The 12,380-nt window shown below is 37.5% G+C and overlaps 1 protein-coding gene across 3 annotated transcripts in view; it reads left to right on the forward strand.

Moving 5' to 3' along the window:
* Positions 1-12,380, forward strand: part of PHKA1 (phosphorylase kinase regulatory subunit alpha 1) — a 73,546-nt gene that overhangs the window by 54,347 nt on the left and 6,819 nt on the right. For all 3 annotated transcript variants that reach the window (XM_081042330.1, XM_081042331.1, XM_081042332.1), the window contains 7 exons: positions 1,934-2,090; positions 2,572-2,651; positions 4,050-4,128; positions 4,263-4,392; positions 6,272-6,373; positions 7,295-7,410; positions 9,759-9,809. In XM_081042330.1, coding sequence (XP_080898456.1) covers positions 1,934-2,090; positions 2,572-2,651; positions 4,050-4,128; positions 4,263-4,392; positions 6,272-6,373; positions 7,295-7,410; positions 9,759-9,809 — 715 coding nt within the window. The remainder of the gene's footprint in view (positions 1-1,933; positions 2,091-2,571; positions 2,652-4,049; positions 4,129-4,262; positions 4,393-6,271; positions 6,374-7,294; positions 7,411-9,758; positions 9,810-12,380) is intronic.

Here is a 12,380-nt window from a genome sequence, read left to right on the forward strand (position 1 = left end):
AGCCCGTCTCTTCTTGTCACAGTTCTAGCTATCTGTCAAAGCCTGGTTCATCTGTTACCTCCATGAACCTTTCTCTGATCTCTGGGAATAAGAAGGATCTTCCCAGATTGTGGGATCTCACAGCACCTCTTTTCATTTTATGTATGTATGTATGTATGTATATATGTTTATTTTTACCATTTCAAACTTAGAGAAAAGTTGTAAGGATAGTACAAAAAGAAATTTCTGAATATCCTTCAGCCAGATTCCTCAGATGTTTACATTGAGTCTTAATCCCCCCCATCATCATCATCACCACCATCCTCATCATCACACACATATTTTTCAGAACCATTTCAGAGTAAATAGCAAACATGATCCCCTTCTATCCTTAAATACTTCAGTGTGTACTTCCTAAAGACTGGGCATTCTCTGGTTTAAACACAGTACAATTGCCAAAACCTGAAAAATAATGTTAAGACAGTACTATTATTTAATCTATAGACCTTATTGAGATTTGTCGGTTGTCCCAATGTCTTTATAGCAAAAGAAAATCTAAATTATGTGTTTCATTCAGTTCTCATGTGTCCCTGCTCTCCTTTAATCTGGAGTAGTTCCTGAGTCTTTAGTTTTCATGTTACATTGTGTTTCCCCGAAAATAAGACCTAGCTGGACAATCAGCTCTAATGCATCTTTTTGGAGCAAAAATTAATATAAGCCCCAGTCTTATTTTACTATAATATAAGACCGGATATAATATAATATAACATATAATACTATATTAATTATAGTATTATAATTAATACTATATTAATTTTTGCTCCAAAAGACGCACTAGACTGGCTAGGTCTTACTTTCAGGGAAACATGGTACATATTTTTGAAGAATACAGACAAGTTATTTTGCAGAATGTCCCTAAATTTTGATTTAGCTTATGTTTCCTCATAATTGAATTCAGGTTGTGCATTTTTGGCAGCTGAGTTCTTTTCTGTGTGTCTTCTAGTATTGATGAATCCCATCACTGGTTACTTTGATCACTTGGTTAAGGTAGTATCTTCCACATTCCTCTACTGTAAAGTTATGTTACACTTTGTAATTAATGAATGTCTTGTGGGGATGTACTTTGAGCCTTTGTAAATATCTTGTTATTCTTCAAACTTTCATTCACTGGTTTTTTCAATCCTTTGATGACTTCGTATAGCACTTTTTATTTCATGTTTTAAGAAATATATATTACATTCAATATATTTAGTATATTTATTATATAAATATATAATGTAATTATATTAAAATTAAAAATATGAAACATTTAATATAGTGAAATATATGGAATAGAGAATACATCATCATGGTTCAAACATTTTAAAATACAGAAGGACACAGTGAAAGGGTAAAGAGAAGTCTTTCTCCCACCTCTGTTCCCCAGATACCTGGTCCTCCTTGCTGCCCATCAATACTATTGTTTTTTTGTGTATCCGTCCAGGAACACTTTATGCAAATGTAGATAAATATAGACATATATGTATATACTTTTACACCTGTTCACCCCAATATAGTATACGCTGCTCTGAACCTTACCTTTTTTCACTAAAACTATGTATTTTGAAGATCATTACACGTATATTCCAGCTGTCTATTACTGTATAACAAATCACCCCAAAACTCATTGGCTTAGAATAACAAAAAGTGTTTAAATTATCAGTACTGTTGAAGCCGTGAAGAGAGAAAAGAATACGTTTTCTCACAACACATAGGTGAAACTAAGACTTATTCTTGCCTCGGTATTTGACTTCCAGGGCTGAGTACTAATCATAGTTTTACAAGGACTCTTAATCAGTAACATTCATTTGCTATTGAGAGAGGCCTATCAAAAAACAGGCATATCCATTATAACACTGAAACAGAGAATTGTTGCTGAGAGCTTTACTTATTAGTAATGTTTTTAACATTGCAGAGGACCTGACTGGGACACTGGATTGTATGATGAGGGTAGTGCGACAGTCAGAGAGCTGCTTACTGAACTGTATGGCAAAGCTGGAGACATTCGTCACTGGGGCCTGATCCGATGCATCTCCGGGATCTTAAGGAAGAAGGTGGAAGCACTTGATGAGGTGCCATGAATTCTTCTTACATGTACACCCAATCTAAGTGGGGTGCTTTTGAAAAATTCATTTCTGTACTATTTTTTTTTAGTTTTATTTTATTTTATTTTTACTGTACTATTTTTTAAAGAAGCCACAGCTTCTCATCTTTGAGATATTGTCTTTGCAACAGAAAGTTTCCGACATTCAGTTACCTTTTTGAATGTCTAGTCTACAATACCGAAGCACATAAACTGTAGACTTACAGAGATGGTAGAAGCTACGAATTGTAGATCTTAAGAGGGAATTTATACTAGGCCAAAAGTTCCTACCTCTTAGGAGATAACATGCCTCTTGGTCCCTTCCTAGAAAGAAATGCCTCTTTTCTGATCTGCATGGTATTTCCCGAGAAAGAGAGTTTGGTGTATCATTAAGTTAAGGGGTAAGAAAGGTTTCTAGGCAAAGGAGAGTCATTTTCATGGACATCCATGTTGTTGTGCTGTGTCCGTAGGCCTGCACAGACCTGCTCTCCCACCAGAAACACCTGACAGTGGGCCTCCCTCCAGAGCCCCGAGAGAAGACCATCTCTGCGTGAGTATGGTTCCGAATGCCTTTTATATCGAGGAGCTGTGAGCTGGGCCGTAACGTCCTACATGTGTGACCTGGCAGACACTCGACGTGACAGTGTTGACAATGACAGCGCACAGTAAAGGAAAGAGGAAACTCACAGGGAATAGTGCTCAAACGTATTTTGCTTTTGCTTTTGTGCTGTTTTTCTTTTGTATTGGTTTTTTCTTACTGGCTTTCCCAAACCCCTCATCCAAAACAAAATAAAACAAAACGAAAACTAGGGCAACTGGAATTAGTACCCATAGAGATAATCAGCTCTTCTTTGTACGTTGTCCCAGGCCTCTCTCCAGAGGCCTCTTCTTCCTACGTCTCTTCACATTTCTTCCCTGTGTGTGTGTGTCTGTGTTGTCACAGTCTGAAGTACTAGGGCTTAGGGTTTCAACATATGAACTTTGGGGGACACAAGTTGACCCATAGCACCTTGCTCCTGGCAAACAGAGCCTTTTATCACAAACCAGATCAATTTTGTGACTACAGGCACATCTCAGAGATACTGTGACTTTGGTTCCAGACCACCGCAAGAAAGTGAATATGGCAATAAAACAAGTCACAGGAATTTTTTGGTTTCCCAGTGCATATAAACATTATGTTTACACTGTACTGCAGTCTGGTCAGTGTGCAGTAGCACTGTATGCATAATAACAACCTGCATACCTTAATTAAAAGGACCTTTTTTCTAAGAGTGCTAACCATCATCTGAGCCTTCAATGAGTCATAATCTTTTTGCTGGTGGACACTCTGCCTTGATGTCAATCAAAATGAAGAATCTGCAGAGTGCAACAAAGTGCAATAAAACAAAGTGTGCCTTACTGTGGGCAGTCCCAAAGAATATGGCATGGTCCATACCCCATGCCCCTAGAGTGCTTAGTATCAAGAGCAAAATCAGAAGTATGGGAGGAGGTGTGCGTCTCTCTCTTTCTCTCTCTGGAAAATGATGAAACTATAGAAAATTAGTATAACTCTATAAGATGTGATTGTAAAATAATAAAATGGCTTCCAAAAGGTACAGCTTAAACTTAGTTTATTACTTTCTAGCCATAATAGTTATTTGTGAAGTGTTCAGAATTAACCATGAAAGACTAGTGTGGAAGGACACCATAAATAGAGTTTTAAATAAACTTTCGAAGGACAATGGCAGTCAAGGTTGAGAGAGGAGAGAGGAGAGCCCTCTTGAGTTGATAGGTGCCAGGGTGGTTTGGGAGGCAATGACCTTTGAAGGCTGAAAGAGCCAGCTTGCTACCAGTAGTGATGAAATGTGGAGGCAGCGACTTGCACTTTGGAAGGAGCTTTTTGATGTTCTCAACAGATTTAGGTTGAAGGACTTGCAGAATTTTGTCTTTCTTTACTCTTCTTCCTCAGACCTCTGCCCTATGAAGCACTCACGCAGCTGATAGATGAGGCCAGTGAAGGGGACATGAACATTTCAATCCTGACACAGGTGAGCAGAGTTATAAAGCCTAATCTGCTGATTGATATTTTAAAATTTGTTTACAGTTGACCTGGCAACTGACCACCAAATAGGCCATGTGGGACGTGCACCATAATGTTTGTCTCTATCCATTCTGCACACAGGAAATACTGGTATATCTAGCCATGTATATGCGAACTCAGCCTGGCCTCTTTGCCGAAATGTTTCGACTTCGAATTGGTCTGATCATTCAAGTTATGGCGACAGAATTGGCCCAGTCCCTTCGGTGCTCAGGTATTCAACTTAGGAAGTATTTTAGGCAGAACTCAGTTTTAATGTAAGTCTACTGAGTTTGGGACCAGGAGGGAAAGAAAGCTAAAACCTTTTTATCAGTAGCTCAGAAGCTACATATAGCAATCTTGTTCACACTTCGTATAATTCTGCTCTACAGCTTCAAAGAGAATAGGAACCTCGTGTCCAGAAACCACCTCAAGCTGGATGTAAACTCCAGATCACTAGGAGTTAGGAGGCATGTAGCAATGGGGAGTGCAGAGCCCCCAAGTGGCGGAGTTTCAAAACCTAAATCTGTTGAGAACAGTTGTTCAAAACTCCGCCACTTGGGGGCTCTCCTCTCCCAATTGCTACATGCCTCCTAACTCCTAGTGATCTGGAGTTTACATCCAGCTTGAGGTGGTTTCTGGACACGAGGCTCCTACTCTCTCCCATGCTGTAGAGCAGAATTATTATATAAAGTGTGAAGGGGGCAAAAGGGGACCCCCATGGCATGACTGTTTTTTCCATTGGGATTTCTCTTATTTCAACAATGGCAAAAGAACAGAGATAGAGATTGCAAACTAAAATAAAACCAGAATTGCAAAACTCAGTTTTAGCCATTTTTTCAGTTAAATTTTCCTAAAAGGTTTTTAACTGAGCTGTGAACAAGTGCCTAAATTCATTGATTTGAGTCTAATTTAAATTACATGAGACAATTAATATTATATTTAAGTAACCCTTTAAAGGAAGAGAGCCAATGATTATTTTATACTGACCAGATGCCAGACACTGTGCTTTTTGTTTTATATCTACACACATTATCACATTTACTCCTTACAACAATTCTCTGGAGAAAGTATTTTTGTCCCACTTTTACCAGTGAGGAAACAATCTCAGAGAGGTTAAAAAAACTTGCCCAAAGTTATACAGCTCGTAAGTAGTGGAAATTGAGTGCAAGTTGGCCTGATTCCAGATGATGTCCGGTTTAGCACATTGTCATGGATTAAATGCATTACATATACATATTCTGTAGCTGTGGTATCAAGGGATGTTTTATGAGGGTCTGATTATTCAATGAGGGATGAACCCCCAAACATTGTTCACTTTTCCTTAATGACCTGATGTTTTTTTCCTGGTGCATTCATCGAAAGCTTAGCTATTTATTTCTTATAGGATAAAGTCAAGACCCCGGGTCTGATATTCAAGGCCCTCAACAGTCTGTCCTCTACCTCCTACTTCAACAGTCTTCCCACTAATTTTACGCACCCCTCACTGGGCACTTAGTATAGCCATGTTTTATTATTGTTTATCTTGTTTACATGTCCAATCTCTCCCAAGCAATTGGTCAGCCTCTCAAGGTCAAGTACCATATTTGTACTAATATTGTTTAAAATCTCGACCTACATGTAGGGAACTCCTAATAAGTGTCTAATGTTGATAAACAAGTTCAAGTTATCCTCTTGATATTCTTTGTGATTTCATAAATTCATATCTATTCTCTTTTAAGTCTCTGTATTTCCAGACCGAGAAGTTTTCATAATCATTGTCCATCTGCAGATATACATTCATTGCCTTTCTGACTAGCTTCCAGTTCTGTGATTCTCCTTTCATCCTCCCCACCATCAAATAAAGGTTCTACTGAGTGCCCTAATGGTGTGGAGGAGGGCGAAGAAGAAATCAAGGACCTGGTCAATCTATGAACTGGACAGTTGTCCTTAAATGATTAAAAATCTATTGCAGGATCAATAGCTAGGTAGTATGGTGCTAGAAATTCAGTTTGTAATTCTATTCTTCTAATCACGTGGCTCAGAAGGTCTAAGCAAGAAAGAAATAGAGAAAAATAGGGTGGGGATGGCAGGCCAGTTAGAGACCTCTTTGCCCTAACATCTCTGCTAACTAGCCGAAGAAGCCACAGATGGCCTGATGAATCTCAGTCCTTCTGCCATGAAGAACCTCCTGCATCACATTCTCAGTGGCAAGGAGTTTGGGGTAGAACGAAGCGGTAAGAGTGAATAACTGTGTTTACATCGTAGAGTGTTTAAGTGTCTTGTTGATTTTCAACTCTTTTTCTTATATCAGAGGAACCTTCCCCCCCAAATAAATAGAGCCCCAGTATATGAAACAGTTAAAAGCAAAGCTGTCTTCTGGAACAAGATTTGGAAACCACTATATGTCTCATTCTTTTTCCTTAAATGGTAATATCAACTAAGTGGATTACCATCAGATGGTTTTGTTTTGAACTGTTTTATCCATTCCCTTAAATTATCCTAAGTGTAAGTCTCTACTTTAGGACAACAAACAACCCAGATCATCTGAAACTTTCTTGTATTCCAATTGGCAATAATTTAATGGCACTTACTGTGGGGTGTGTGTGTGTGTGTGTGTGTGTGTGCACGTGTGCATATGTGTGTGTCTAGCTGCTCCGCTACATCTGATGTATCCTTTCACCTTTAAATTCAAATACATCTAGGGGCCCGCCACAAATTAATCTTCCACCTGCACTTGGTGGTCGGCCGTGGTATTTGGTATCGAGTACCTAAAACACCAGAGCAAATGAAAAGGCTTCTCTCTCATGCTCAACTTCTAGGCTTAGGAGAACTAAATATTCATATATATGTGTTAGCTGGATGGATACCAGACCTTAGAGTGGTAAAGCAAAGTTATAACGCAGTGTTCCTCAAGCTTTACTATGCAGCTGGGGGGCTTGCTAAAGTGCAGAATTTGATTCGGGAGGTGTGGAGTGGGACCTGAGAGTCCGTCAACAAGCTCCTCGGTGATAGTGATGCTCCTGGTCCATGGTGCACACTTGGACTAGCAAGGCTATACTTGTTTGTTTTATTAACGTAAAAGCCTCCTAAATGTGGAGTTTAAAAAAATTGGAACCTGATTATACTCTCTGTCTTTGGTGTGTCATGCTATGTAGTGCGCCCCAGTGATTCAAATACCAGCCCTGCTATTTCTATCCACGAAATTGGTGCTGTTGGAGCAACTAAAACTGAACGAACTGGGATCACGCAGTTAAAAAGTGAGATAAAGCAGGTAAGATACTTCTTGGGAGATTAGCTGAGGTAGTGACATGTTTAAGAACAGTTTTTTGGAATCAGATTGTTGGGATTATGGATTTTGTTTCATATTCAAGTTTAATTTGAGCTATATGTTTTCCAGGTAGAATTTCATAGACTATCTATGTCAACTGAGAGTCAGATGAAAGAACTAGGGTCCTTTAAATTTAACATAGTTTAACCTGCCTTTCATTCTACATAACATGCATGAGCTCATGGCCTTTGTACAAATAAGATGACAAGCCATAGACTAGCTTGTTTGATTCTCCTTTATAGAAATCATTTTGTCGATAGCTTTCCTTTTCTTGGACCAAACTGTTTTGCTCATTTTAGGAGAAAAGTCATTTGTTTCTGATAGCAAGAGATTAAAATCCGGAGTTCCTCTTATTATGATTAACATGTCATTTTGGAATTAATTTTCTTCATGAAACTAGACTTAGATTTCTTAGTTTTAAGAACAGATACTAGAGAGAACACAAGATTAAGTGAGGGTCTTTTTTGAAAATCTGTTTTCAGGTATTGTCCTGAAATTACATTTTTATCATTGTCTCGATAGAGGTATATGCAAGGTGTTGTGGACACACAGAGGACAGGCAATTAAATTAGCCTGGGAGTTGGTGGGAGTCAACAAACACCACATTGTAGTCTCTTACTCACTTTTTCCCTACAGATGAGAGTAGATGACTTATTGTGTTATACAAAGAAATAGTTAACACCAACTTCCAAGGCTTCTTTCAGAACTCTGGGAAATCGTGGGATTTTAAAGTCCAAGTTGAGAAGATACTAATTTGGTCTCTCCCAGAAATTTTTTTTTAAAAAGATTTTATTGGGGAAGGGGAACAGGACTTTATTGGGGGAACAGTGTGTACTTCCAGGACTTTTTTTTCCAAGTCAAGTTGTTGTCCTTTCAATCTTAGTTGTGGAGGGTGCCATTCGGCTTCAAGTTGTTGTCCTTTCAGTCTTAGTTGTGGAGGGCGCAGCTCAGCTCCAGGTTCAGTAAGCCCACCATCCCTTGCGGGACTCGAGGATTTGAACTGGCAACCTTGTGATTGAGAGCCCACTGGCCCATGTGAGAATCGAACCAGCAGCCTTCGGAGTTAGGAGCATGGAATTCCAACCGCCTGAGCCACCAGGCCGGCCCTCAGAAACTTTTATGAAAAGCTTAAAACTCCTCTTCCTGCTTTCAAAATAGACTTATGGTAGTTTTGCACGATTAAATCTCATCCAGAAGAGGGGAGGCAAGATAGAAATTCTTTTTAGGAGTCCATTTAGGAAAAGAACCAGCCAATGCTTAAAGTTTAATTCAAAGTAAACTTAATTTGAGTACACTTTTCAGCCACCCTTTCATGTTTATATTATACAAGGGAATAAAAATGGGCCTTGTGATAGAAAAATGTTCACTCTACAGGTTTTTCCCCAGATATAATTTGGACAATCAGAACATTTTCCTATCTGAAAAGTGAAAGAACTACATTTCGTACTGAAGAGTTAAACTGACTGACGTTGTTGGTAAACAATTCTTGTTTTGCTTGAAAGATTGTATATAGTCACACAATATCACTTACAATTTCATTATAGATTTAGAACTTGAAGTCCATATTCCCAGCTACCATATTTCCCCGAAAATAAGACCTAGCCGGACCATCAGCTCCAATGCGTCTTTTGGAGCAAAAATTAATATGACTCAGTATTATATAATACCAGGTATTATATTTATATTGATATTATATTGTATTGTATTATACTGTATTTTATAGATCTGGTATTATATTATTATATTATATAACACTGGGTCTTATATTAAGTTTTACTCCAAAAACACATTAGAGCTGATGATCCAGCTAGGTCGTATTTTCAGGGAAACACGGTAAATTAATAAGTTATTAAAGACTTGACCAGCTTTATATCATTTCATTTTTTTTTTACACATTCACTACCTATAGGACTTAGAGAAAGCCAAAATTATTAAGACTAATTTAGACAATTGAGAGACCTACATTTTCATTCCTTTTTTTATTTCCACATATTGATTTCCATCCTCACCTGCCTATCTGGTATTTTGTATTGTTTTAAGCCCTTTTCCCTACCACTCACCAGTGCCCCCGTTTCTGATTATGGAAAAATATTTTTAAGGTAGTTTTATTTATTTTACCCTTTACCATGACTTCTACAGTAAGGTTATTTCATCACATTTTTTAATGATAGCATGCTGGCTAGTTACTCGAATTGTTGTAATTTTACTGTATTAATAACTTAAAGACATAAATATTGGTTGCTTTGCCTCGTGTCTTTTAAAATTATTTTTTCTCACTTTTTTTTCCATAGTCCAATGGTGGCCATACACTGGGTATTGATTTGATGTCACCGTCTTTTCTGGTAACTGCTGTTATTTTGTATTATATACCATTCACAAGTGCTTTGAATATCCTGTTATATAAATCATGACATATACTGATTAAAAAGAAAATGAATTATGAACTAAAATAAATATAAATCAACTTCATGTATAGGAGTGAAATCTTTCCATTTCATTCCCAAAAAGGCAAGAAAGGGGGTTCAAACTCCTACCTCTTTTCAATTTCAGAAAACAAAATTCAGTTTCATAAGTATTTGTTAAGTATTTGATATTCATTTATTCTTTAACTAATACAATTAATCACATGCCTTGTGTGCACCAGGCACTGTACTAGACAGCCTCAGCATCCCCTGGGAACTTCTTAGAAATGTAAAATCTTGGTCCCCACCCAAGGCCTACTGAATCAGAGAATTTCTAGGTGATTCTCATGCACTTTTGACAACTACTGGGTTAGCTATTCTTCTGATGGTTAATTCATATAGTACACATTAAATGAGTGCCAATTTCATGCCATGCACTGGAAATACAGTAGTGCCCTCATGAAGCTTACAGTTTTGGAAGACGGATTTCTGATTAAATTTCCTTGGTTTAAATCAATGATTCATAATGGTCTATGATTTCAAATTTCTTAGGCTGAAGAGATTAAGGCCAGATGACATTAGGCCAGTGACAATCAAACAAAAAGTGGAAAACTATTGGAAACAATCTTGATATTTCTGTTGACCATAACCAAATACACTGTAATGAATTAACAGAGTGAGATATGGCCAACTCTGTCACATTCACATTAATAAAGGAGAACAGAGGCATAGAGGAGAAGTTAATCTAAAAACTCAAAACTATTGATATTTGGTTTTGTAAAATAGTCTGAATACACTTTATGGGTTGACCCTACTATCAGCAGCCTAGGGTCCTTTTTTTAATTAAAATTGATTGGGGTGACAATGGTTAGTAAAATTACTTGGGTTTCAAGTGTACAATTCTGTAATACATCATCTATGTATCACATTGTGTGTTCACCACCCAGAGTCAGTTCTCCTTCCATCACCATATATTTGATCCCCTTTTCACTCTACTACTATCCCTCTCCCCCTTTACCCTCTGGTAACCACTAAGCTATTGTCTGTGTCTATGAGTTTTTGTTTCTCATTTGTTTGTCTTGTTCTTTTGTTGTTTTTGGTTCATAGACCACATATCATTGAAATCATAGTGTTCTCTGCTTTTTCTGTCTGACCTATTTCACTTAGTATTATACTCTCAAAATCCATCCATGTTGTCACAAATGTTCCTATATCATCTTTTCTTACCGCCGAATAGTATTCCATTGTGTATATATACCACAACTTCTTTATCCATTCATCGATCGAAGGACATTTTGGTTGTTTCCATGTCTTGGCCACCATAAACAAAGCTGCAATGAACATTGGAGCATACATATCTTTACGGATAAATGTTTTCAGATTTTTTGGGAAGATACCCAGGAGAGGGATTGCTGGGTCATATGGTAATTCTATTCTGAATTTTTGGAGGAACCTCCACACTGCCTTCCATAGCGGCTGCACCAGTCTGCATTCCCACCAACAGTTTATGAGGGTTCCTTTTTCTCCACAGCCTCTCCAACACTTGTTACCATTTGTCTTGTTGATAATAGCCATTCTGACTGGGGTGACGTGATATCTCATTGTGCTTTTTATTTGCATTTCTCTGATGGTTAGTGATGTTGAACATTTTTTCATATATCTGTTGGCCGTTTGTATGTCTTCTTGGGAGAAGTGTGTTCAGGTCCTTTGCTTGTATACCATAATTTTTGATATGTTGGGTTTTCATTAATCTCAGAGTGTTTTGTAATTTTCCTTGGATTTCTTCCCTAACCCACTGGTTATTTAGGGACGTGTTGTCTAATTTGCACATATTTATAAATTTCCTTCCCAAATTTATTTCCCAAATTTCCTTCTGTTAATTGATTTCTACCCTGTTTCCCCGAAAATAAGACCTAGCCGGACAATCAGCTCTAATGCGTCTTTTGGAGCAAAAATTAATATAAGACACAGTATTACATTATATTTATTATATTCATTATATTTACTATATTTATTGTATTATATTATACCTGGTCTTATAGTAAAATAAGGCTGGGTCTTATAGTAATGTTTACTCCAAAAGACACATTAGAGTTGATTGTCTGGCTAGGTCTTACTGAAACACAGTAATTTCATGTCATGTCATTGTAGTCAGAGAACATACTTTATCTGGTTTCAGTTCTTTTAAATTGATTGAGACTTGTGTTATAGCCCATGAGAGCCACAAACTAAGCCATAGACCAGCTAGAAGTTTAACAGAGAACCAGAGAAAGACAGCTAAAAACCTTTCATGTCATCAGTATTTTTATTGCTCTTCATATGAACCACCAGATTGCTTTCTAAAAGGATTGCACTAGTTTATATTGCTGCTAGCTACTCATAAGTCTACTAGCTTTACTGTAACCAGTTTATCTTGGGTGTTACACTTAATATGTGGTAGAATTCTGCAGAGTGGGTTTCTTATTCACTGTGCTATAATACTTTATCAGAGGAACAGAGATAGCTTCTGAT

This window comes from Rhinolophus hipposideros (genome assembly GCF_964194185.1).
Source record: "Rhinolophus hipposideros genome assembly, chromosome: X".
In the NCBI taxonomy this organism is placed as follows: Eukaryota; Metazoa; Chordata; class Mammalia; order Chiroptera; family Rhinolophidae; genus Rhinolophus; species Rhinolophus hipposideros.